This window comes from Lepisosteus oculatus, chromosome 3, assembly GCF_040954835.1.
Source record: "Lepisosteus oculatus isolate fLepOcu1 chromosome 3, fLepOcu1.hap2, whole genome shotgun sequence".
Taxonomy (NCBI): domain Eukaryota; kingdom Metazoa; phylum Chordata; class Actinopteri; order Semionotiformes; family Lepisosteidae; genus Lepisosteus; species Lepisosteus oculatus.
The window spans coordinates 70,279,447-70,304,052 of record NC_090698.1 but is presented as its reverse complement, the minus strand read 5'-3'; the positions used below and the strand labels follow the sequence as shown (position 1 = coordinate 70,304,052).

The window sequence follows — 24,606 nt, the reverse complement described above, 5'->3', positions numbered from 1 at the left end:
GAACAAATTACAGTCATCTGTAGACATTTAACTTGCAGACTCTCTAAGTGCAGAGACTGGGCTGTTGCACTGTAGTTGTTCTTTCTATAAACGTAAAGAGATAGGAGTCCAGTGAAACTGCCGCTACCTGATAATTTTAGCTGTAAAGCTATCCTATCAGTATGGTGGAAGCAGCATAGGCCTGTTTTTGATGTTCTTACAGTATCTCTTCAATTTTTGTTTAGGTACATGTATTCCTTATTTCAAATCTATGTTTGAATACCCAGGCTAATTAATTAATAAAAATATCCATCTCTTCATTTTCTAATAGCTTCTTCCAATTCAGGGTCATGTGGGAGGGGAGGAGGGCTATCCCAGCATGCAGTGCACACCCTGGGCAGGATGCACAGACACAGATGCACACACTCACACTCACAATTTTCCTAGAAACCAGTTAACCTACCAGTATACTGTATGTCTGGGCTCTGAGAGGAAAACGGCCCACCCAGAGGAAACGCACACAAACACGGGGAGAACATATAAACTCCACGCAACTAGCGCCCCAGAACCCTTATTGTGTCCAGGGCCCCAGCCCCCCGAGGCAGCAGTGCTGCCCACAGCAGCCCCACGCCCCCATTCATAGAAACAGACAGCGCAGTTACAACTCGCATACACGTTGCATACCTCTTACAGTTACAGCGGTGGAGAGCATACTGACCAGCTGCATCACAGTCTGGTACGGCGACTGCACCGCATCCGACCGTTAGGCACTACAGCGGGTGGTCAAAACTGCCCAACACATCATCGGCAGTGCCTTACCATCCATCCAGGAAATATACAACACCAGGAGTCTGAAAAAAGCCACCAAATGATGTCTGACCCCACTCACCCCAGTCATAACTTGTTTTTCCCCCGAACATCTGGCAGAAGGTTCCAGACGGTCCAGTCGCACACAACTAGACTCCAAAATAGCTTCTTCCCCAGAGCCATCAAGCTGGTGACGCCCCCACTCCCTCCCATCATGCTATGATCTCTCCTCACTTCTTCCTGTACCCACAATGACTGTAGTCCTACACCACTACACACACGACAACCGAATATAAGCCAAAATTTACTTTAAACCATACTGGTTACTGTTTAATAATCGCTGTATTACAGTACTTTTGCACTGTTTTTGTCCTGTTTGTATACTTTTCTCTGTGTATTTCCACAGTTTTTGACAATTTTGCACGGGCACCATACTGTTGTTTACACTGTTATTGTTATTGTATTTCTGTCTATTGTCTTGTCTGCTGTTCTGTTTATATACTGCACCTGAGAGACTAATGAGAAACACTTTTCACTATACTATGCACCCGTGTAGGTATAATGACAAATAAAGTTGAGTTGAGTCAGACCTCAGAGTATGGCAGGTTTCCTGACCTCTAGCTGGAAAGGAGTATTTGTAGGTTATGAAAGGCAACTTGTCATTCAATTTTACTTTCATACTGTATGAAAGAAGCTTTCTTCCCAGAAGGAATACAAGCGGTATGAGATGCACCAAGAATTTCCAGTGTCATGGAGATTCTCCTTTGATGTCTGAGCTCCTTGGAATTAAGCTTTGAGGGAACCTATAGAACTTATAACAGCTCCTGTCATCGTCTCAGTAATTGACCTTAAATAAGTAAACCGCTCCTTCTAAGTCCTTAACCAGTTCTGGATCAGTCATTTACTCAATATATAAATAAATCTCAGATGGAATGGTCCAGAGGTACAGCACAGCAGGTGCCTTCTAACTCCCCTCCGAGTTTGTGAGGATCTCAAAGTACAAATTGTATTTCTTTGAAATGAGTTAAGCAGCTCTTTGATAAAAGGAAAAACAAAAAGTGCCTGTTTAGTTGTCCAATGTAGAAGACAGTGCTTTCTGGTCAGTTTCTGTCCCATCACCTCAAAAGAACGCGATGGTCACTTTTTTGTTAACTTTTAATTGTTTCTGTGCTCCTTATTGGCTCAGTAAGTAGTATTTCGGTCCGATCAGTAAGCGGTTGACGGGACAGAGCTGTAGTTTAGAATGATTGCAGTGTCCAGGGCTGGAGGAGGCTGGGTGACATCAGTCAGACGGAGGTTCTGGAGACTTCAGTGCCATCGGCCAGCTGGGCTGACCCCCAACCTTAGAGGGGGTCACAGTGGAACCCTCCCCCCCCCAAAAAAAAAAACAGGCCTTTGAGATGTAAGAGATGTCAGGGCTGCTCAGGTTTTATGTTTGCGTCTCTACGTGGGAACGGGAAGGAAAACAAAACATTTAAAGGGGAACTGCCATGCTATTTTTATGTTTTGGGGTTGGAAAGAATCTGTATTGAGCAGCGTTTCAAACCACAACAAAAGTAAAATACAGACAGTTATTTTGAAAACTCACAGCTTTACAAAATAGACCATGTTTCCTGCGATTCAGAACGAGGCAACAAAACTTCGGTGCCGTGAAGCAGCCATATCACATTGTAAAGAAGCAGGCTGGTGAACACATCTCTTTTAATGCAGCAGAAATACTGTACGACTCTCGACTTCGAGACGGTTTTGCTGAGAAATACTACTTTCTTGTAACTCTGCATCGGATCATGTGGAAACGTTTCTGTGGTGAAATGTCTGCTTCACAACCTGTACTCATTCGCTCGTGCCGCACATTACATTAGTCATTCCAGAGCATCACGTCGCAATTCTCACAGCGAGACCAGGGGTTTGCGACAACATGGCAACTTATACTTTGACAAAGTTCATGATTTGGTGCTCAGTTCAAAATCTGTACATTTTTTGTATGCCATCAATTTACAGTATCTTATTGCCGAGACTTAATAACTGGTAAATCTGGGACACTGGGACTGTGGTTCCCCTTTAGGGCACTGTAGGTTAAAGTTTGGATCAATTTTGTGGAATGTTAGATAAGCAGAAAACTCAAGTTACAACACCACGAGGAAGGAAAATAAATTACAGGAATTGAAACATAGATGAATAAAAAATATATAGCATTTATTTGACACTTTTCTGTCCTGCGAAGCAAGGGTGATAGAGCTCTCGCCAGCAGTAATAGGATAGGATGCCTTAAAATGGGGCACACTGGCTTAATCGAATTAGATTAAATTGGTTAACAGGTTCTTTTATTTATTCTTAGTGAAAAATAAAAGGAAATGAAACAGCAGTTCAGACCGTGCAGCTTGGTTTCTAGAGTCTTACTTCTCTGTGAAGTCGCATTGTGTGACCGGCGCATAATAAAGTCAGTTTTCCACAGCTGCCTCACCTGTGTGCAGGACTGTGTCATAATCCTGTATCAGGAGGGTTAAGAGGACAGCTGGCAGTGCCTGCTCAACATAGATTAAACCTCTGGGGTGGCAGCCGGCCACCACTCTTGAGCTAATTCTCTTGTTTATTTCTGAGTCTTGCCTGTTATTGTTGCAAGCCATGTGGCTGTGCTCGAGATTTGGATCATCTAACTGTACGCCAGCTGTTGAACAAAATCTAAATGGAAAATACTATTCTCTAAGCTACTAAAGGACGTAAGTGAGAAGCACTTTAATTTACTTTCACTGATGTTGCTCATGTTTTAGGTGTTGTAGGATCTGATGCTCTTGTTGAATCAAATATGCAGGATTCTGTGTGGGTTTTACACTATTTTCGTATTTTCAGTCGTATTTTAAAAATGGGAAATAAATCATACTGGCCCACTGTGTTGTATTCATCATTATATTGATCTCTTCAAAAGGTTTGCATGTGTTAATGCCTTCTAAAAAATCTGATGATTTTTTTATTGTTCACATAACTTCAAATCCAGACTCATGATGAGAAAATGCTCTTGTCCATAGTGAAATATAGCAGTGGGGTCTATATTAATTTGGGATGGCTCTGCAGCTGTGGCACATTGTTAGCAAGGTCTTGTTAAAAAAAGCAGAGTATCATGAGCTCCAATATGTGCCACGACATTTTGACAAAACAGCTGGTGTCCTCCGTCAAACTCAGGCTTGGCTGAATAAGGACATTCCAGAATGACAGTGATCCAAGGATTGCATCCAAATCGACAACAAAGTGGTTAACTGCCCACATTATAAACCTTCCATACTGCCCACTTATATGGGCAGACCTCGGCCCGGTCAAGGATCTGTGGCTTGAAGTGAAGAAGTCAGAGCCAAAAGGCCTGAAAAACCCAGAGCAGTCCTGCTTTGAGGAATAGTCACAGAAGAGCCAGAATCTATTAGTTCGCTACAGAAAGCATTGTGTCAGCGTATTCCTTTCCACAGGAGGATTTACAAAACACTACAGGGTGTGAATTTGTGTGACTCTGTTTTCCGGCCTTGAATTATTTACGAGAAATGTTTCTTTGTGCTGTGAGTTTACAGTACAGGTGTTCTTTCTTGACTGACATGGTTTTGGTCAACACAAAGTCACTTTGATGTGATTTTAAAAACCAGGGTCGGTCCTCATCTAAAGAATTCAGTCTTAATAATTTTTTCCCTGATCATGGTTAACTTCATTAAGGGCGAAGCCATTCAATTTCACATCTGTACAGTCTGGAATACCCGTGTGGTCAGGGTCAGAACTGTGTTTACCCAACTGAAGAAAGACTCTGCTCCATTGTTAGCTATAAATTCTCTACTTTTTGTTGCATTAAAGGCAGGTGTTACATACAGTACAGTAGCAATCCTTTACTGTGAAGGAATATTATATAATTATCCACTCGATGATGTGCTTTTCATTTAATCTTTTTAACAGTCCCATTGGAGTATCTCCTTATCGATCTTTAAGGGTCATTGGAGGTTTACACTGAATTTCAAGTTTATTCATGTCAACCTCATGCCCCTTTGACTCTTGCTTCTGCATAGCTCTTATGAGGCTTGAAATGCTGTCAATGTGCAGGTACACTGTCAATACCAGGCTCTCAATAGCTCATTTTTACACTCCACGCATACAATTTTCTGAATGCGCCTTTTGAGTTTGCAAGTTTATGATGCAGAACTGCAGAACAGAACTGTCTGCTCTAAGTATTTTTTATTAACCAGACTAAAGGTCGAAAGATGTGTACTTTACTGATTATGAGAGTTTAAAAGCATAATGAGAGAAACCACCATTTCCAGTGGCAAGACATAGATCACTTCACTGTTGAATCTGAAGAGTTTTTTGCCTGTTTGGTATTGTTTTTTACTTCATTAGTAAAATTTAATAGCACAGTTTAAAAGTCACTTTGGTTCTCCTGACTGAATTCTGGTCTTAATGGCACTTTAAAAGCCATTGTACTCCACAACATTCAGTTCACCTGTTAGGCTTGATCAGGAGGGGCACACAAGCTAATGAGTGTGCTGGGGTACCTGCAGGCAAGTGGCCAGTAAGAGTTGTTATGAGGTTGTGTCAGGACAGACTTTCCTAACTCTCAGTGTTGGTGTGACCTTTCATGAACCTCAGCTACAGTAGGACCACATTAGCAACTTCACCTCTGAAGACGTGTTGTATCCCTTGCTGGAGATAACAGGAGAATTTAGTGGTGGAGCCCTTCTACAAGAAGAAGAATATAGGATATTGCAAGAAAAGGGAAAAATAAAACTTTTTGTAGTTGTCATTTACCAGGAATTAGCATGTTCAGTAGTTGTGGGCTCACCAGGGAAAGTGTTATTAGATCTTGCCACTCATTGTAACAACCGCTAGAGGCTGTTTCTTTATTCCCCAAAAAAACAATCACAACAGTGTTGCTGAGTTATAAAAACACAATTTTTCCCTGGGCCGATTGACTTTCCAGGTTATCTCAGAGAGCTTGCCACCTGGGCAGCTGCAGTTTTACGATTTGAGATCCACGACTTCTGTTTTGTAATCTGTGGATTTCCTTCTCTCCTTAGGGACCTCCGGGTTCACAGCCATCACCACATGCACAGCCTCCACCTCACAACCCCAGCAACCCCATGATGGGCCCTCACACTCAGGTAATAACAGTAGACTGCCACTGTAGCGCACACAGTCACAGGGCACACTCCCCACACCATACAGTATATTCCAAAATATCTGGGCGTATTTGCACTTTCTGAAATGCCAATATGAAGTTATAACCATGCTCAGATGGGAATTTCAAAATAGTATTTTATCATACAAGCTTTGACATTTTAAGGACCGAAGCAAAACCCTAAAAATGTGGGCCATTTTTGTTACGTTTTTTGAATACAATACATGCAGTTCTCTTGGGGGGCAAACTTTGATGGAAGAATTGAACAATGGGAACAGGAGCAAAGTTTATTGAGTCAGCTTTAAGTGGGCACCCCCAGGTTAGGGAGTTTGGAAAAGCCAAGATGGTAGGCCACTCGGTTTAACTTATTCTCCCTCCTCTCCAGCTCCCCTCATGATTGATCCAAGTCCTAGCCAAACTCTGCAAGGATGGCCTGAATAGCTCTTGGTTGCATTGGTCATGTGCCCTCCTGGCCAGACACGTGCCGTTCAGTTTGTCGTGCATCTGTGTCTGCTCTGTTTGTGAGCCGTGCAGAATTATTTGTACCAGCAGCACATGGACCACAGCTGACGTAACTGTGCCACCGGTAAGAAGGAGACATAACGGCAGCATGGTGGTTAGTGGAGCACAGCCATTCACAGCTGTTTCAATCCAAACCCCACAGCTCTGAGTCCAGAGGCCACACTGGGGAAGATCTTTTCATGTGTGTACAGCTGTGTCTCGCACTAATTGCACTGCTGTTTAATCAAAAGCCGCGTTACAAGGAATTACACAGCACAGAAACGGTTCCCAACGTCACCAGTTTCACTCTCACCTGGAGTGTGGCAGAAACAGCGGTAGCCGAGTTTGTTCTGGAAAAAGTTTCTATACATACAGTATTTTATTATAATAATCAACAGAAGATTATACATAGCCAAAGACAGCAAATAAAAGATAAAGGTCTGTTTTTCGGTGTGAATAAGTCAAGTTTTGCGTTATATCAGTTTATTGCATTCAGGAACAGAGGTTGTACCAGAGAGTCGAAGTAGCGGCTATCTGGTTTAAAAGTTTGAGCCTTATTAAGCCTTCTCCAGGCCAGCAGATGACGGCCAGGATAATACACGGCCAGGCGGTACAGTTTCCTTATGCGGTTCTGTTACATTTTTTCCTGTTACTCTCCTACCATCCTGTCATCGGTTCCACATCCCTTTCTTTCCTCCGTTGCGCAGTTGTGTTGCCGGACCTTTCTCCCCAGCTTGCTCAAATGGGTTTTCAAGATTTTGCTATTCTAGACAAAAGTGTCGGGAAAGAGAAGAATTGAGCAGTTTTTGCTGTTGGTTTCTGCTGATTCCCAGCGCACTGCACTGTCTTGTGTTTAGCCTGTCTGTGGTTGGACGTCAGGTGCGGGGTAGCATGGTACATGACTGGGAAACATGCTTGCTTATAACATCTCTTTGCTCTCCGGTGTGTGGTTTAGGCCTGTAGGGTTGTGAAAAGTTCAGTGAAGGTTCGAAACTAGTTTTAATTAAAGTGCTACTTTCCAGAGAACGCACAGAACCACACAAAAAGCACCTTCCTGTAATGCTTTGCAAAAAAGTTTTTACAATCTGAGTATTAGCCTTGGTCAACCTCTTGTGTTACTATAAATGGGTGTTTAGGAGGGCCTAATGAATGCTTATGCATTAAAACTCGTGCAAAGTTTAGTTTTGGCAGCAGTTATCCCTGCCTTTCAGTTATTCTGAAATGTCACATACTGTACAACAACTGTCTGTCTCCCCACAAAGAGTGAATTGCGAATGACCCCTTTCACACACCCAGATCAGATTCTACAGGTCCCTGACCATCCTGCAGGCTGGGGCTTGACTGCTGGCCTGGTGCTGATGCTGCATGTTAGCACCTCAGTGGAAGTGCAGGCTCCCATTCCATACCGGCTTGATCTGTTCCTAGTTTTAGAAGTTGCATTCTCCTGCAAAACCAGTATTACATTGCATGGATATTATTTTTGCTCTTTGTTTGGTTAGACGTATTCACAGTTAGGTCATTGTGTTACAGAGGTAGCTCTCTGTTGGTATGTCGAAGACTACAGCTCACAGAACCCAAATATGTCTCCAGCTACTAGGCAGTGGGATTGACCCCCATCAGCAGCGCGTCGGCCGGGGGCAGAGGAGACGCTGCGGCGCCTCTGCCTCAGCCCTCTCCGTTCCTCTCCCCCTGTCCGTTTCCTCCCCAGTGAGGGCGCGCAAGCCCCGGGATCCTGTCGCGGCATTGTAGAGCGCCGAGAGAGAAAAACAAAATCTGTGAGGCTTTGTGAAGAAGCTGCTCCTGAATGTCTTCCTTACGTGTCTGTTTTTTTTTCTCCAGCGTAGGAGGTGCAGAATCAGCGACCTGCGATTGTATCTCAGCTATCGCAGGGTTTTTTTAAATGCACATAACGGGCTTCTTTTTCGAACAGGAAGGCCAAGGATTGACCTCGTGCTTCTCTGTTCTCCTCCACACAGTGTCTGAACGTGACTGAGTGACAATGTTTCTCACGGCTGTTCCTCTGGGAGGGTGGCGTCCCTTATAGATCAGCACCTAGAAGCTGCCTGGAAGAATTGGGCTTTAGTGCAGAGGAAGTGTGGCAGATTTGGTTGGGTGTTTGGTCCTACAGAGTAGGAGAGATGTACACTTGTCTCCCTACCTAAAAAATTCAAGTTCTAACAAAAAGCTTTGATTTTAAATATGCTCCAGTGATGCCAGTTCTGGGTCCCCAGTAGTGTTCGATTGGTACAGTGGGTCTAACCCAGACCAATGGTGCCCCTGCAGGCTTGTCAGTCAGGGTCAAGCCAGTGTGCAAGCTGCTTGGCTCAGCAATGACTACATATACTGTTTATTGTCCCTGAATTCCTAGTGCACCATTTCTTCCTGGCACATGTTTCACAGAGGGCATTTGTCCCAGCCGAAGCTAAACGCAGCGAGAATTTAGTTTTGTGGTCGAGCCTTTTATTTGTAATTGGGAGCCTAGGAAAGGTCAGAAACAAGAGGCGGACATTTGTCCCTAAAATAAACACAAATGTTGTGTCGGTAGGGGTTTGTGGGTTGAAACTCTGGGAGTCTGGCTGTCTAAGATCGAGGGAGGGATAGCACGGGGCCAGTTCGCCTGTTGTTGAAATGGAGACTTTGACGGCAAGTTTAAAAAAGTGCTTCTGCACCGTAGGGAAACGAGAAATAATGTGGTGTCGCCATTGAAAATATGATGAAAGCCATGCTTTGCAGTTTACACATATGCTTTCCCTGTTATTTAAGTGTCTTTCATTTCATTTGTGAAATGTAGTATTATTGTTATTTGCTCTGCCTTGGGCTCCCCGAAGGGCGTTTTGGGACATCTCCACAGGACGAAGAGCTTTGTCTCTCAGGACAGACAGGGGGGCTGCTGTTAACCTATGTCTCTTGCCATTGTCTTTGCAGCCCTTCATGTCACCCCGCTACCCCGGAGGCCCCAGACCACCCCTCAGGATACCCAATCAGGTAAGAGAGGGTGAACCCCCCCCCCCCAGGTGTTGATTTCGACGCAGACCCGCGCGCGAGCACCTCCGCCAGAGCTGCGCCGAGCTCCGGCTCATCCTCCGGCTCATCCTCCGGCTCTCCCAGGATTTCCGCCAAGGCTTTCGGAGAGGAGATGCTGTCATTTCATTCCGGGAATCCGCAATCAGTATCTGCTGGAGTCATTTTAAGGGCTTTGTTTTAAAGTCTTTAAATTAGAAAATTTGTGGAATAACTCTGTGGAATAACAGGGCCATCTCATAGTTTTGTGGGCTTACACTTTAAAAAACACTGATCTATTACATTTTATTTCAGCTTTTTGGATTTATCATATTGAGAGTGTTGCTGTTTATATTTCACCCACCGTACCTGGGGCAGTAATGCTTTGTTTATAATTAGTCTGTGAATTGTGTGCCAGATTTTATTAGATGAGGTTTGTTTTCTCTTGTTTTTTTTTTTGTATCGCAACCATAATTTTATTAGCTCGGCCAGAGCTCCGGTGATTATTGTATATTCAGATGCAGTAATTAAGTTCCATGTCTCTCATACAAATGCTCAGTTTAGGAAGTGTCCATTGGTCATTTGTTCTGTAGCGTCTCCAGTTTCCAGTTGTTTCCAGTCAAGCGTCAACGCCTTGACTGTCTCTGCCTGCTTCGGTTCTTATGAGTTGCTGCAGTTGCCCTCCTTTACGGAAGAAAAAAAAGATAAACACCGTATGAACAGCATGAAGCACAGGCTGAATGTTTCTCCCGCGAAAGACGTTGCTGAAGCTGCACTGGCTGTGCAGGAAAGAGGAAACCAATTTTCTTTTCCCCGCTACGTCGGGTGGAGATAATGGCAGTAACAGTATCATCATGTGAGACTAAATGGATAGCTCCCACCAGCTCCTTCAAACTGAATACGGCAGAAAACTGGGCTATTACACCAAATATAACAATATTATATTTTAGTAATAACACATACTTTTCCTGTAATGAGGAGCCAAGGATGGTGTTTTTCTAGCATTGTGCACATAATTATGTGAGATGATTCCGTTGTGTCATGGGGGAGCGGTGTAGGTTTTATGTACTTACTAAAGTTCTCGGGAGTACTTTCCTCTGTTTGAAACGGCAGGAGTAGGCTTTTAAACCTCCCCGAGAAACAATAAATGGAGGCCACACCCTTAAAAGAACCCCAAGAGCTGTTATCCTTTTGAATCACAGTTTTTGATCTTTTTAAATTAAAATACATTTTGTTATTGCAACGCAGCCGTTTTAAATAGGCTTCCGTCTATGAGGTGACAACTTGCCATTTGCTCCCGATTTTATGAATAAGCGAAGCCATTCCTGTGATCCCTGCGTTATGCTAACAGGGCTCCAGGGCTTCTCTGTCATTGTGCTTCTTTCAGTGCAATATATCGGACGCTCTTTCATACGCACAATGGCTCTGTGATGTTTATGTACGCCAGGCTGACAACAATAATAATTTAGTTTACGCTGCTAAATATTTTCTTATCTGTCTAGGCTCTTGGGGGAGTCCCAGGAAATCAGCCATTATTGCCTAGTGGAATGGATCCAACACGGCAACAGGGTCAGTCTTGCGGAAGTGTGTTTTGCTTTATTTATAAATTGGCTGAAATTTCCCTTAGATGTGATCTAATATCTAAGGAGCATGTTGCATCCCGCGTGAACAAGACCTCTTGCTTCAGTTTGTTTTATCGTCCTTCAGTGGAATGTTAAGTTTCTAAAAGATTTAATAACGGACTGAAATCATTTCGAGGATAATTTTGTCGACTCTAATTGGTATTAACACCTGATGTGCATCACTGTTTCTGTTAAGGGCAATGTATGGAAAAAACAAACTGCCTACATAAACTCTACTGCTTGTGCTGACACTGTCATCGTTGTATTGACTGATGCTTAAGCTTTCCTTGTTTCTCTGTTTTTGATTTAAACATGTGGCAACTCTCTCACAGGGCATCCAAACATGGGTGGGGCTATGCAGAGGATGACTCCGCCCAGGGGGATGGTCCCGCTGGGGCCTCAGGTACGTGATTGGCTGGAGGGTATTTCAGCGTCTCTGGCCACTCTGAACCCACTCACGCACAGCTGCGCAGCAGTCACAAAGTTTGACTCTCTCTGCATTTGCATCTCCCTGCCCCGTTTTTGTTTCAACTCTTAAGAAGCTGCATGGATGTTCTCCTCAGTCCATCCTGCTTTCCTGCCATGCTTTTCTTTAACCACATGGGGCTGGGTAGCTTGTGTTCTTGTGGTGCTCAGAAAAATTATGTCAATTAGTATTTTAGGAAAAAAGTATCCATGAAGATTTGTTTTGAAAATACATATTAGTGCATTTCCCTTAGAGCCTTCTGCCACTGCCTTCCCTTTCTGTGACCAGAAGTGGCTCAGTTTGAGAAGCGAATACCCTTTGACATACCTTGATAGTACACAGGGTGGATCAAGTGCCTACCTTGACATACTGTACGTATTGATTTAATCATGCAAATTGCCAGTGCTTTCCAAGCGTTCCCGTTACTGTCAGCTGGTGTGACTGTAGTTGAGCTCTGTTCTTCTGAGGGGTTTGTGGAGCCTCTCTCGCTCCTCCTGCAGTGTAAGACGGTGACGTAGCGGAGCTCCTCATCGCTGTGTGTGTCTTCTCATCCCTTCTTCCTGTCCCAGGGCTGCCATTAACTGCTTTCTCCTTTCTTTCCCCTTCCTCTCCGGTTTTCCTCGGATCCTTGGTTATCCCTGCAGAGCTATGGAGGTGCAATGAGACCCCCTCTGAATGCCTTAGGTGGTCCTGGGATGCCCGGGATGAACATGTGAGTAATCTCGGCAGTTTGGTCCTAAAGCTTCACTTTCAGCGTGCTTTCAGTGATGCAGTCTGGGCCAGCCGGGCTGCGGCTGCATGCAGCGCAACTAACAGTTGAACACTAGTCCTGATTCCTGATCTGCATGCTTATAGAACATAAGAGGGGTTAGCCACCGTATCAGCTGAGTCGCTTGTTCTGTACTCCCACAAGCCTTCACTAATCAGTGTTCTGAAGCTGCCGCCAGTATATTCTAAAGTTTGCGTCTCGGTAGAGGAATGTAATGCAATAACTGTTATTGTAAAATAACATTTTAATACAGATACCGTAAGCAAACGGTGTCGAACAAAGCAAACAAATGACAGTCTTGAAAAACAGTTTGGTTTTCAAGAAGGTGGTCGGAGGCAGTGCAGTCCTGGTGTTTCTAGGTACTGTAGCTACAGTATCACCATCTCTGCAGGGAAAAATGGAGGACAAACAGAAAGGACAGCTCAGTGACCAGTCAGGATAAGTGCAGATGGTACAAGGACACCTGCGGGACTCAACACAGGACGCAGGGTAGTGAACAGTAGGGACAGCTCAGTCACCAGTCAGGATAAGTGCAGACGGTACAAGGACACCTGAGGGACTCAACACAGGACACAGGGTAGTGAACAGCAGGGACAGCTCAGTGACCAGTACAGAATAAGCACAGAGAGTATAGGCAGACCTGAGGAATAACTGGACACAGGATTAGTTAGAGTCATAAAAACAGAGAGGGGACAGGGATGTTGGGATGTTTCAGAAACGTGCCAGCAGGGATAAGCAGCCAGCAGAGAGAGACAGAGAGAGTGCACAAGAGCGTCTGAGTGGGAGAAGGCAGGCAGAGGAAACTCCAAGCAAGCAGCTAAATCTTGGATGACTTGAATATGTCGGACAACTTACAGGATACTTACCTTATGATTCCACTTTTAGAGCCTCATAATATACGGCTTGTTTTCTGCAAATGACAAGATAATATAAGCCCATCCATCCATCTGTCCATTAGTAGCCTCTATTCCTGGTGAGGGTTTCGGTACTCAGTGGGCCTGGAAGTGCACAGCTCCTCTTTTCCCTGGACAGGCTGATCTTCTTTTGCAGGTCCACGGATAAAATTCCAGTCACATTTTTACCATCCTTTCCATCATAGAAAATACACAAAATAGCAATAATCTTTTTGTAGATTTTGGCTAGTGTTTTCCCCAGTATTGATGATGACTCTGCTTTCCTGAAACAAGAGAAGTGTGCTGTTTCTGGAGGTCCCTGTTAGCGGGTACAATGCAAGCCACTTTATAGTTTTGGAAGAAAAAAATGATAGGATGAAGTAGTAATTACCATTGTTTTTAAATCAGATCTTCTGTCTGGTACAGAGTTTTGAATTTGTACTATAGTTCATAATTATGGTGTATTTCCTACAAAAATCTTTTATTGAAGATTAAAGGAGAGTTGCAAGAAGGAGATTATTTGTGCACCGTAACAGAAGATAGATCAGCCAGGAACAATCCGAAGAGTTGTGTTGTGTAAATAAGTGCAAAGAATCTAGTTGCAGGGCTTGATAAATGATTTAGTAGTTGCTTGCAATCATAGGACTGCTGTTTTAAAATAGTTCTGCATTTTGATTCTGAAGAAAATGTCTTTTAACCAGTGTTTTAGTGTAGCTGGATTCACAGAAGGGCGAGTTATTTGTTTACTCTCTGCTTTCTGAATTAAAACTGCAGCAGTTGCATTACAGAAGCATTTTTGCAACCTAGCAAACCATTTAAGCAACAGAAAGACAGTTACATGGTTACATGGTACAAGGACTCGTCAGGCTCGTAGACATCTTCCACCTGTTAAACAGCAACTTCCCATAGAAAGTGGAAAGATATTGGAAACTCAGCTGTGTCCTTGACCTAAGGTCTGAAGACAGAAGTACTGGGCATTCATTAACCCTCTTAATTATGGATGTGTTTCAGTTCTTTAAAAAACACATTCAGTCCATGAAGTATACAGTGGGTTTAGTGTATTGTTCATTTTGAAGTGTCTTCCAAAGCTTGTAAGTAATGAATATTTCAAAGATGTGTACTACTGACACAAGTTAGTTATCAAATGTTCTGACATGTGTCTTTATTGATGTTTTCCTGAGTAGGTCTACCGTCCAAGAAAAACACTTTGCTAATGGCACCATGCCACGCAAGGCCACATGTCCACTTACTGAATTAAACATGTCCGCTCATGCAAAATCAGTTCTTTTTAGTGGGCAGCTTTAATTGATCACAGACGGCGCTTCTTAGAATCTGTAAAGTCACAGCACAGGAGACAGGAAGTAAGGCAGCTTAGATGTGGACATTCTGGCTAGGAGCACACGCCTCAAAATTAAAAGTGACACTCTAAAGATATGGGCTTCAAACCAGAACAACTCCAAAGGTTGTGCTGTTGGCATCCTAATTCGGGAGGCATGCTGGGAAGATGGCATTCCCCCACTGGGACCGGAGTGTTGAGTTTCTCACTGGCCCCAGTTACTGGCTGGTAGAGAAGCCTAAAGCATGTTTGATTGTTGTGAATGAAACCCCCATCTGCTGCTACATTTTGCAGGGGTCCTGGAGGCGGCAGAGCATGGCCAAACCCCCCCAACGCCAACTCGGTAAGTACACCTCCGGCGTGAGCGGAGAGCCGAAAGTCGGCCGCGCCTGCGCCCGCGCCGCGCTCTCGTTCCCCGCGGGGCCGGCGGGCGAACCGCCGAGCCAGGGCTCCCCTGCTTTGGCCAGCGGTCACGTCCGCGGAGCCTGCAGAGCCGCTAGCGCGCCTCCTCGGTGCGGTCCGAAGCTGAGACGTGCCATTGCACACGACGGGCACGAGGCAGGCGGATGAGCTTCCTAAGCTGAGAAAGTGGGTTGGAAATCGAAGGCTGCTGGGGCTTGTAACCATCTGTCTTCCACATATCTATCCTTTTATATTATCGATCTGAGCCAAATGGCTTCCTCTTGTTTGTGACGTTTCTTACGTTTTTATAGTCCTTCCATCTTGAAGCCAGGCACTCTGTGTCTCGCGCGTCTTCCACGGCCCTAAGCCCGTCATGACAACGCAAGTTCGTTACAGACAGGAGGAGGCCCTTCTGCTAATCTAGCCTGTTCGGTAGTCAGTAGTTAAGTGGTCCAAGGATCTTAGGTTTTTTTTTTAGTGATCGCTGATCATTGAAGCGCTTGCAGATGCTTAACAAATGGAAATGAAATGAGAATTAAGGTTCTGATTTGTAGATCTTATGGATGTTGAAAAGGCCTAAGAACATATCAGACATAATGAAAAACATTTAATCATTTAATCCTACTTCATGAGGTCAGTTTGTTGGCACATTCAGTCATCCTTCTGGAGTTACTCTGCTGTGAAAGAAGCAATAGGTGCTTTAATAAGTGCACGTTGGGGACGCTCATGTATGTCAGGTTTAGAATAAGGCATGAAGTGAGACAGTCCTGGAGCCTCTTTGACGCTGACAGGGCTAACTTGAGGAAAAGACAGTACAGGCTGAAGAGGAGGAGAGTGCTTTTGTACCTTAACTGCCTCCTGGATAAAATGGGGGGGGGGGGAGTGAAAAGGGTGTGAACCCAGTAGATCACACCATGCAGCCACAAGCTCAAAAATCATTGTACTGTACCTAATAAGCTAATAAATCTAATAAAAACGTTTTTGTGCATCTCCATTTTGCTCTTCAGCCATGGCAAAAAAAAGCAACAAAATTGATTTTATTGAAGATAGCGGCACAGGCATTTTAAAAAGTCCGCTTGATTGTTGTTCTAGTCTGGCACAAGCGTTGAATTTTCTGTCTACTCTTTGAGAGAAAGGATGCCTTAATCTGCAGTACTCTGAGCAGCATGGTGATCTCTACTGTAAATCTGAGCCTGAGCTCTAGGAAATTAGTAATTGAGGCTTAAGCATTGTTTAAATGGCATCTGTATTATTTGTTAACAACTGAAATGATTAAGAACGTAAGAAAGGATACAAGACAAGCTAGAGGAGGCCACCTGGGCCGTCTACTGTATCTCAATTGATTGCCACTTGATAAATGACGCAAGGATCGCATCCTGTTGTTTTTGAAGCTACATGGCTGTGCAGGACCTTCCAGAAAAATAAAGTGGCTCCTATTCTTGGTTTTGACTGCGCTTCCCCATCATAATCTGACAGCCCTTAATTGCTGCACGAAACACCCAGTCCTAAAATATTTGACCCACTGTCTCTGCTGAAATAGCAGATTCATGAAGGGAACATGCTTTCAGTCTTGTGCAGCCAGTCTTATAATGAGGTAAAAATCACAAGGATTTTATTTTTCATCAGAAAAGATGGGGAAACATCATAAATGAGGTTGTTTTTTTTCCTCACACTTTGTCAGCCATCTCACTAATACTGCAGTCTCTGCCTGAAACCAAGTCCTCCAGTATCAGCTTCATTAAGGCTGTGGTGTGTCAAGATTTACTGAATTTCACCAGCGCTCCTTGCATTCCAAGAAGGTGATTTCAAATGCCTGGCAGCAAGTGGCTCTTGGGAGTTTTTATCACTTCAGCAATTTGCAACTTCTTCAGGGTCTTTCCTGCTCATCCTTCAGATTTGGAAGCCTTAGGATTTGAAATGCATAGCACACTTGTCACCTCTTGTGATGTACTGCACCATGGGACAGGGGATTGAGGTAGACCGGTCTTGTAGAAGATATTAACAGCACAGACATACTGTACCACCGGAGCAGCATACCGTATAGATTACATACAGATTGGACCAAGCTTCTTTTTCCTAAGATTCAATTTTATGGTGTCTGCAAGTTTCCAAGCATTCCTGACCGCGCTGAGGCTAGAGTGAGCATATCTAAACCCCGTCTCTTATAACTGCAGTACGTCTCTACATCCTATTTGGTTAAAAGGGCAGCACAACAAATGAAACTCCTTATATCCAGCAAGAGGTTGGCTGGTGGCTGTAGTTCTTCAGCAGTGCTTGAGAAATCCCACGGCGCTGAGTGGGCGAGTGGATTTGACAAACTGGGGGCAGCGCGATGCTTCTTCATTGTGTCCCATTGGTGCCTGCTGTCTGACTGCTGAGAAGGAAGAAGTCTCAGCAGCCCGTTTTCACAGACACAAACAGCACAGGACATTCATCTCGGAGCGAGCGGACTGTTTGTGTTCTCTCGGGCTGCCAGAGACACCAAGGCAGGCATACTTAGGCTGTGCTCCATTCCAGAGTTTGTCACAATTTTGTTGTAAATAATTTGAAGAAAAATACTGGATCATAAGTGAGTTGAGTACAAGCCAGAGCATACATTGTGTCCTTAGCACTGTTTTCATAGTTACTATGAAATCTAACTTTCAGGGGAGAACACAATGCAGATTTGTGCACTAAAAAGATATTTTCTGATTTTTTCCCCCTAGTGCCGACAATTTATATAAAAATGTAAAATTAATGTTTTGAGTTAACTAAGCTCGGTTAAAGAGCATTATACTGTGTGTTCTTAAAATGTATTACTCGTGTTTCAAGTATATCCAGTATATCCAGCTGAGGTACAGTATGGTCGAAATCAAACATAAAGATTCCATCAGTTTATCATAATGAAGAACAAAATACAGTATGCAATAATTTATGATGTTTTAAGATGTTGTAACAGCCCTGCATCACTAAAACATCACTTGTGTATTTAGAATGCCGCACAGAATGCTCTCAGTTGTGTACGTTGTTTACATTTCACTGGAGTGAAGTAAGCTTTATATTCTCCCTATAGATTAAATGAGTCATTGAGACTAATTCTTTGTTTACGTAGAATTGAGACCAAAATCTCTTTTTCTCGAGCAAGGTGAAACCAGTTTTGTGGAGACATTGCCTTATAGACCTCAGTGCACACACTGAATTTCATACAGACAATACATCAGTGGAAAAACTGCCAGATAGTTTTAAAACTTTTCATGCCAATGCCCTAAAAATGCAAATCTCTACTCAGGTATAACCAGCCTAAATGAATGTACAAATTTCAACTGTGTTAAAATATTAGGCAGAGCAACAAAGTGACATGCATGTTTTCGAAATGGGACAGGGACAGGTTACTGTCAGGACTGAGGTTCCCAACGTTTTTGTTTATCCTAAAAAGAAAGTTTTATCTATTAATTTCTGACCAAAACAATGTTATTTTGTGTCCTTAAAGGGGGCTAGCACTCCCAGTTTCTCAGACAAGTTATTAAGTCTCGGTAACAAAATAAATTAATTGATATTACTGAAACGTTTTACAAATTCCAAATTAAGCACAAATTTGTGAACTTGGTGCAAGTCATGTAAGTTTCAAACTTGCATTCGTTTTCTCACGAATTACGAGGTGATGCAGTCCTTCCTGCATGCTAGTCACCGTAAGGACTAATGTAATTTGATGTACGAGCGAATAAGTACAGGTTGTGCAATAGACATTACACTGCAGAAATGTTCCACCGTGATCTGCATGCAGGGTTATCAAGTAAGCAGTATTTGTCGGCAAAACTGCCTTGAGGTACGAGAGCAATATTTCTGTTGTATTAAAAGTGATGTACTCACAAGCCTGCAACACGTCACCAGAAGTTTTGCTGCCTCCTTCTGAATTGCAGAACATGGCGCTGCGCAGACCTGGACAATTGCCTATTTTGTTATGTAAATTAGAATTTTTACAAGTTACTGTGTACTTTTTACCTTTATTGTGGTTTGCAATGCACTTATCAATGATGATTCTTTCTCACCCTGAAATGTAACCATAGTGTTGCAGTTTCCCTTTAACATGTCCAGTGTTTAGTACAGGCATAGCTTTGGCAGTCCGTTAGGGCATGTACCATAGAACGCAAAAGACTAGTAACAATGGCAAATAATAAAGGAATTTAAAAAAAACCCTTGTGAGGCGCTGTTAGAAATGGGATCGAGTTGAGCAGTAGGTCTGCAGACCTGGAGGCCCTGTTTTGGTGTTCAGGCGGATCCTTTTTCCGCATTTTGCCAACACAGAGATAAGTGACGATGACCAAAAAATTATCATTTTTTCAATTGGAAATGAAAACTGGGAGTTTGAGCCTGGGTCAGCTGTGACCACATTTCCCTGGGGGGTGTTTACATTTCACTGGGGGGCCGTGTGGGGTTGGTCAGTCAGGGTTTGGTCACTTTGTCGCGACACGGCACCCCCCTGTGGCCTGCAGAGCGTCTGCAGGCACTCAGTGCTACTGGTGAGGGACGTGTCTCCTCTCCCATTGGCGCATCACCTTCAGTAGGAAGCTGTGGTGCCTGTGACGCTGAAGGACAAGAAGCTGGAAGGTGAGCGGGTCACAGGGGTCTGCCCTCACCTCCTCATTCTCTCCCGTGTGCGGCTAGAGGCTTCACGTCTGCTGCATAGATCACGCCGATGACATCTATCGGCACATACTGTAGATGTAAGGGAAAAAAATAGAACTGGTGATTCCAAAATCGGAAAAAAAACAACAAATTATGTCACAAAATAAAATTGGCAATTCAAGTGAATTCAAGTCAGTCCCTTAGAGCTGAGCTCCTGAATCTGCAAGCCTAAACTCTTAACAAGCTGCGTGTTCCGCTTCAGCAGAACATGGCCCTTTTCCCCTAGCAATATCCCGAGAACAGTTGCTGTGGACATTCTCACTGTGTCTGGAAATGGGATACGATTGAATATACTGATTTTGTGTCCATAAAAATGTAAAATTACATTAGTGCATGTTCTTGTTTACAAAATGCCCGTGGTTCTATGACTGTTCAGAGAACATATGGTCAGGGAACACATGGCATCTCAGTTGATGCAGTATGTCTACCACAGCAGTGCAGCGATTTCAGTAAATTATATGTTTTCTTCTCTGGATCAGCAGCCGCTAATGTATTTCCTCATTTTCTTTCTTCTCAGATACCATACTCTTCTGCTTCTCCTGGGAGTTATGCGGTAGGTGATGTCTTTACTTTTAAGTCTAATGCATCTTTATTCATGTGTGGAAATAGCTGTCCAGATGTAGAGAAGGCTGTCTTGCATATTGGCTGAGAAGTGCACATCTGATTCCTGTTTTTTTGTCCTGTTGTTTTTTGTCTGGCATTTTCAGTGCATATGCTGATGTTCATTAGCAGAGCAGTAATCAGTCTGGTCCAAATTGCCTGAAGCAGTGCATTTTCCACAGGCATATGGTGCTACAGCAAATTGTCGTCAGTAACAAATTTGAAAAGACAAGACGAATGCTGAGGACAAGCATCAGAAATCAGAAAGAAGAGGAAAGAGAGTCTCCTTTCATGACTCTGAAGTCATCCCCAGTCTTTTTAAACACTACCTTAAAGCAAATTCTAGGCCCTGCCATGCCTACGTGCTGCTTTTAATGACACAAGAGAACACAAGAAAGCTTACGAGGCCATTCTAGTGCCTGAGCTTAACTGTGACATTGATTCACAATACATTTCCTGTTTTAATCAGAGGTATTAATTAAATGTATGCAGTCCTCTGCCTCCTGATTGCGGTGTTTTGTCTGTCTCCCCCCTGCTGGGAGATTGTGGTTGGGGGGGAGGGTTCCAGTATGTTGGGCATCCATTTGTTCAAATATCAAGTTGGTCAATATCAAAATCATCCTGGGTCTGTTTTTGCTGATTCACTAAATATCTTGTAATATAGATAGATAGATAATACTTTATTAATCCCATAGGGAAATTGATGTAGCTAATATATAGTGCTTATATAGTGCTAAACTAATATATAGTGCTTTGCATTTTTATCGTCATAAATTACAGTCTGCACCGGGGTGTAAATCTTTTGACAGTACAAGCTGTTTTGAAACATTGTTTACAGCAGTTGTTTTTAAAACGGCATATCATGCAAGTTGCTGTGGTGTGATGCTTTATATTTTTAACATTTGATTTTGTGGAAACGCCTTGTAATTAAGTATTTCTCTTTTTTATGTGAATTGAAGGAAAGTAAGAGGGAAATATTGGTGTTCTAGTTAAAATACTTTAGCAAGGGTTCGTGTTAATTCATCTCCTTTGCTTTGACCCCTGGGGTGGTATGTCTATTCTTCACGGACGTTGAAAAAGATAGTTTGAAATGCTGTTGATGCTAATTAAAATCTTTGGGTTTTTCTGTTTGCGCTTGGAGCATGTTCCGATTCCACTCTTAAAGAAAACACTTGGCTTGGGTAAAATAGTTTCCATGTGTGAGTAACTGGCACAGACTCGGCACACGACCTCATCGGCACAGGAAAAGTGAGAAATTTAGGCTGATGTACCGTGAGGAAAAGAAGGGAGCACTAAAAAAATAAACCTAGTTCTAATGGGCATGCCAGAGGTTTTAAACAAACGTTCATGCTCCATTCTTCCTGTTGTCATTATTATTTTTATTAGCTGGTTTTGTTAGAGGTTTATAAGGAGGAGATACCTGCATATTGTTTTAGGGGATTAAAAGACATTTTTAAAACATTCTGTATGAGGCCCATTGCCTGAAACATTGTTCCACAGTGCTTCTCAGCTTCACATGCAGTGAGCATGACGTCTCTCCCCAGCCTCTCCCTGAAGAGCAGGCTTCCTCACTCCTGGGCTCTTCTCTGCTGAGTAGGGCTTCTGGAGCACATTAAAGAGTAGAATAGGAATGAGACGCCTGGATTTAGAGTTGAGGTGACGCATAACAGTTGGTACAACAAAAACCAGAAAGCAGGTTTGGGATTGACAGATGGACAGGTCAAACTAAAACAAATGGTGTTCTGTGGCCTTCCTCGGTTTAAATGTGTCGTACAGATCAGCATCTGATATTCTAGCCCTCGGTTGTATTTTGCTTGGAATGATAGATTGCTGTGCCACAGGCCTGACTCTGCAAAGCTCTTCTTAGAAGGAAAAAGAAATAAATCAGCATTTCCAAAGGCCAGATTTATTGTACTGTACAGGGTACAGAACCCTGATAACTGACCTTAAGATCCTGAGTTTGAAAAGGCTGGGGTCACATATATATGTACTGTACACATTTATAATGTCCAGAACTGCTAAAGAACATAAGAAAGGTTAAAATCAAGAGGAGGTGTTTCGGCTTATCTTGCTCGTTTGGTCCTCTTCACCTGGCTTGAGTGTTTTCCCTCAAAGTATTAACTGGTTCGTTTGCCTGTTGCTGTTTCATGCTGCCAGCTTTCCTGCCTGCTGTACATTTAACACCTTTTCAGCACAATGTCTTGCGACAATCAGACCTGCAAACTGCTTGTTAACAATCATCTATCTGTGTGGTCTGTCCTTACCTTTCCCCCATAGCATTAAAACTCTCAGCTCGCGCACCGCTGCTCAAATTACTTTCCTTCGGCAACGAGTCAAATTGCTGGGCTCAGCATTTGCCATTTGGCGAACAAATTCTTACACCACTCTAAAATGATCTTCACGTGGCTTGATCGGTCTCCTCCTGTGTTCTCTTGGCTTTGTGATTTTTGTTAAGGGTTAAGGATGTCCGGACGGTGGCGGCTTGCTCTTACACTACGAGCCAGACCAAGGATCCGGAAGAGCTCTGCCATGCCTGTGTCAATGACACCTGTCTTGTGTTTCTTTATAGGGTCCACCGGGAGGCGGGGGACCCCCAGGAACTCCCATAATGCCCAGCCCCGCAGGTAGGCAGTCTCTATACAGCTTATATATAAACTCTATACAGCTCTATAAAGCCGTCAAACGCTTTGAATTTTCCCCGGTGGGTGTCCTCACAAATACCCCCGGGACCAAAAAACATGAAACAGAATAAAAGGTGCTTCGGCTTCACCCGAGAGGCTGCTGCCACTCTGCATCCTGTGGCGTGAGGCCCGCTCTCCTCCGGGCTCGGCGCTGTAATTGGTTTAGCGCTGGCTACCGGCCGTGCTTTTCCAGGAGCTCTTCTGAGAATCCCACAGCAGGGGGAAAAAAACGTCCAGCTCAATTCCGCCCAGAGCGCGTCCCGCCTGGCTCAGCAGGAAATGCACATCGACCTGAAACTCGGCCGAACCCGCCGACTCAGCACTGTTACCTGGGAGGAGAGTTTTGGTACATTTTGTTAAGGGGGAATGGTCATTTTTCTTCCCCTTTTTTAAAACAATGCTGGGCGAAACACATTATCCCTTTTTCATTAATTAACTGATGTCCTTAACTATATAGTATTTATGTGCATTAAATGTATTTACAGGTATTTTGCCTTTTGATTTTCAAGATGTTTCATGCCTGTTATTGTAGTTTGCTCCCTGCGAAGGTCTTAGTGTGGGAGCTTTAGAGTCCGCTAAATGAGGAATCGCGCTGAATTTGCGTTGCCCTGCGGGGTCCTGTGATTAACTCCGGCAGTCAGTCCACAGCTCGCTTATAGCACGGGGCCGCTTCTGTCTGTCTGGAAGCTGTCTTACAGCACCAGGGAGTCAAAAGCCTCTGCACTGTTTTACAGTAAATCTGTTTTATTTGTGGACTTCTTTTTTTATTATTTAAATACGGCAATACACTTCTTCCATTTCCTCTTTTGCTTTTTATCAAATGTAAGACAACCAGCCTGCTAGCGTCTAAACTTGATGATGATTATACCTTCTGTCAAAGACTTGGTTAGATCCATAAAGATTATTTTATGGGAGCTCAACTGTCTTTGTCCTGTATTTGCCCGCAATTTGCTTCAGATGCCTCCTTATTCGTGGTGAAAGTGGCTTTGCAGTGATAAGTCAACAGCAGGCTCCTGATGGCTTCAGAGGGGAGTGCCTGACAGGAGTAGCCTCTCTTTTTAAATACTTTTTGTAAGATCAGTCTGAGCAGTTGTAAATTTCAAATTTCACATTTGAAAGCATCATCAGTGTTGCAAGTTTCTTGTTAATTGAGATGATAGAAATGTAGTTTTTAATTATTTTATGATATCTATTGTTTGACCCTTTTTTTATCATGCTTATTATTTTTAACGTTACAGACTTGGTGTCCGATGTCCTATATGGCACGTCCTAAGATGTGCTAATGGTCCATATATTTCTGTAACAACGTTATTAAACACTGAACATAGCGTTGAGTGTTATATACAGGATGCTTGTTTTTCTGCTTGTTATTCTTTTAAAACTCTTATGTTAAGTTGGTCTTCTCTTTCAGATTCAACAAATTCTGGTGACACCATGTACACTATGATCAACGCAGTACCGCCTGGAGCAAACAGGTCAAATGTAAGAAAATGCTGGCTCTCATTTCGAGACTCTGTACAGTGTATGCAGTGTGTAACGAGTACTTGTGATTACAATGAAGAAAGGGGGAATTGTAATTCTTATGAAGTCAGTTTCCGTCATTTCAGCAGAAAGTCCATAAAGCTAAAATGCTGTACTTTGGCCTCTCTTCACAAAACTCACTTTGTGGACTCAGGTGAAAGCCTTTTCTCAGAAGCAGTGTTGAGTAGTCTGCAAAACAAAAATCCGGCCTGCACCTT

General features: G+C 43.4%; 1 protein-coding gene across 2 annotated transcripts in view; it reads left to right on the top strand.

Moving 5' to 3' along the window:
* The window catches only part of ssbp2b (single stranded DNA binding protein 2b), a 157,977-nt gene that overhangs the window by 119,902 nt on the left and 13,469 nt on the right, over nucleotides 1-24,606 (top strand). Inside the window, exons 6-14 of one of the 2 annotated variants that reach the window (XM_006626514.3) lie at nucleotides 5,832-5,915; nucleotides 9,359-9,418; nucleotides 10,936-11,002; nucleotides 11,388-11,458; nucleotides 12,166-12,233; nucleotides 14,814-14,862; nucleotides 20,104-20,139; nucleotides 22,756-22,810; nucleotides 24,279-24,349. In XM_006626514.3, coding sequence (XP_006626577.1) covers nucleotides 5,832-5,915; nucleotides 9,359-9,418; nucleotides 10,936-11,002; nucleotides 11,388-11,458; nucleotides 12,166-12,233; nucleotides 14,814-14,862; nucleotides 20,104-20,139; nucleotides 22,756-22,810; nucleotides 24,279-24,349 — 561 coding nt within the window. The remainder of the gene's footprint in view (nucleotides 1-5,831; nucleotides 5,916-9,358; nucleotides 9,419-10,935; nucleotides 11,003-11,387; nucleotides 11,459-12,165; nucleotides 12,234-14,813; nucleotides 14,863-20,103; nucleotides 20,140-22,755; nucleotides 22,811-24,278; nucleotides 24,350-24,606) is intronic. The other variant, XM_006626515.3, reaches the window with a different exon arrangement.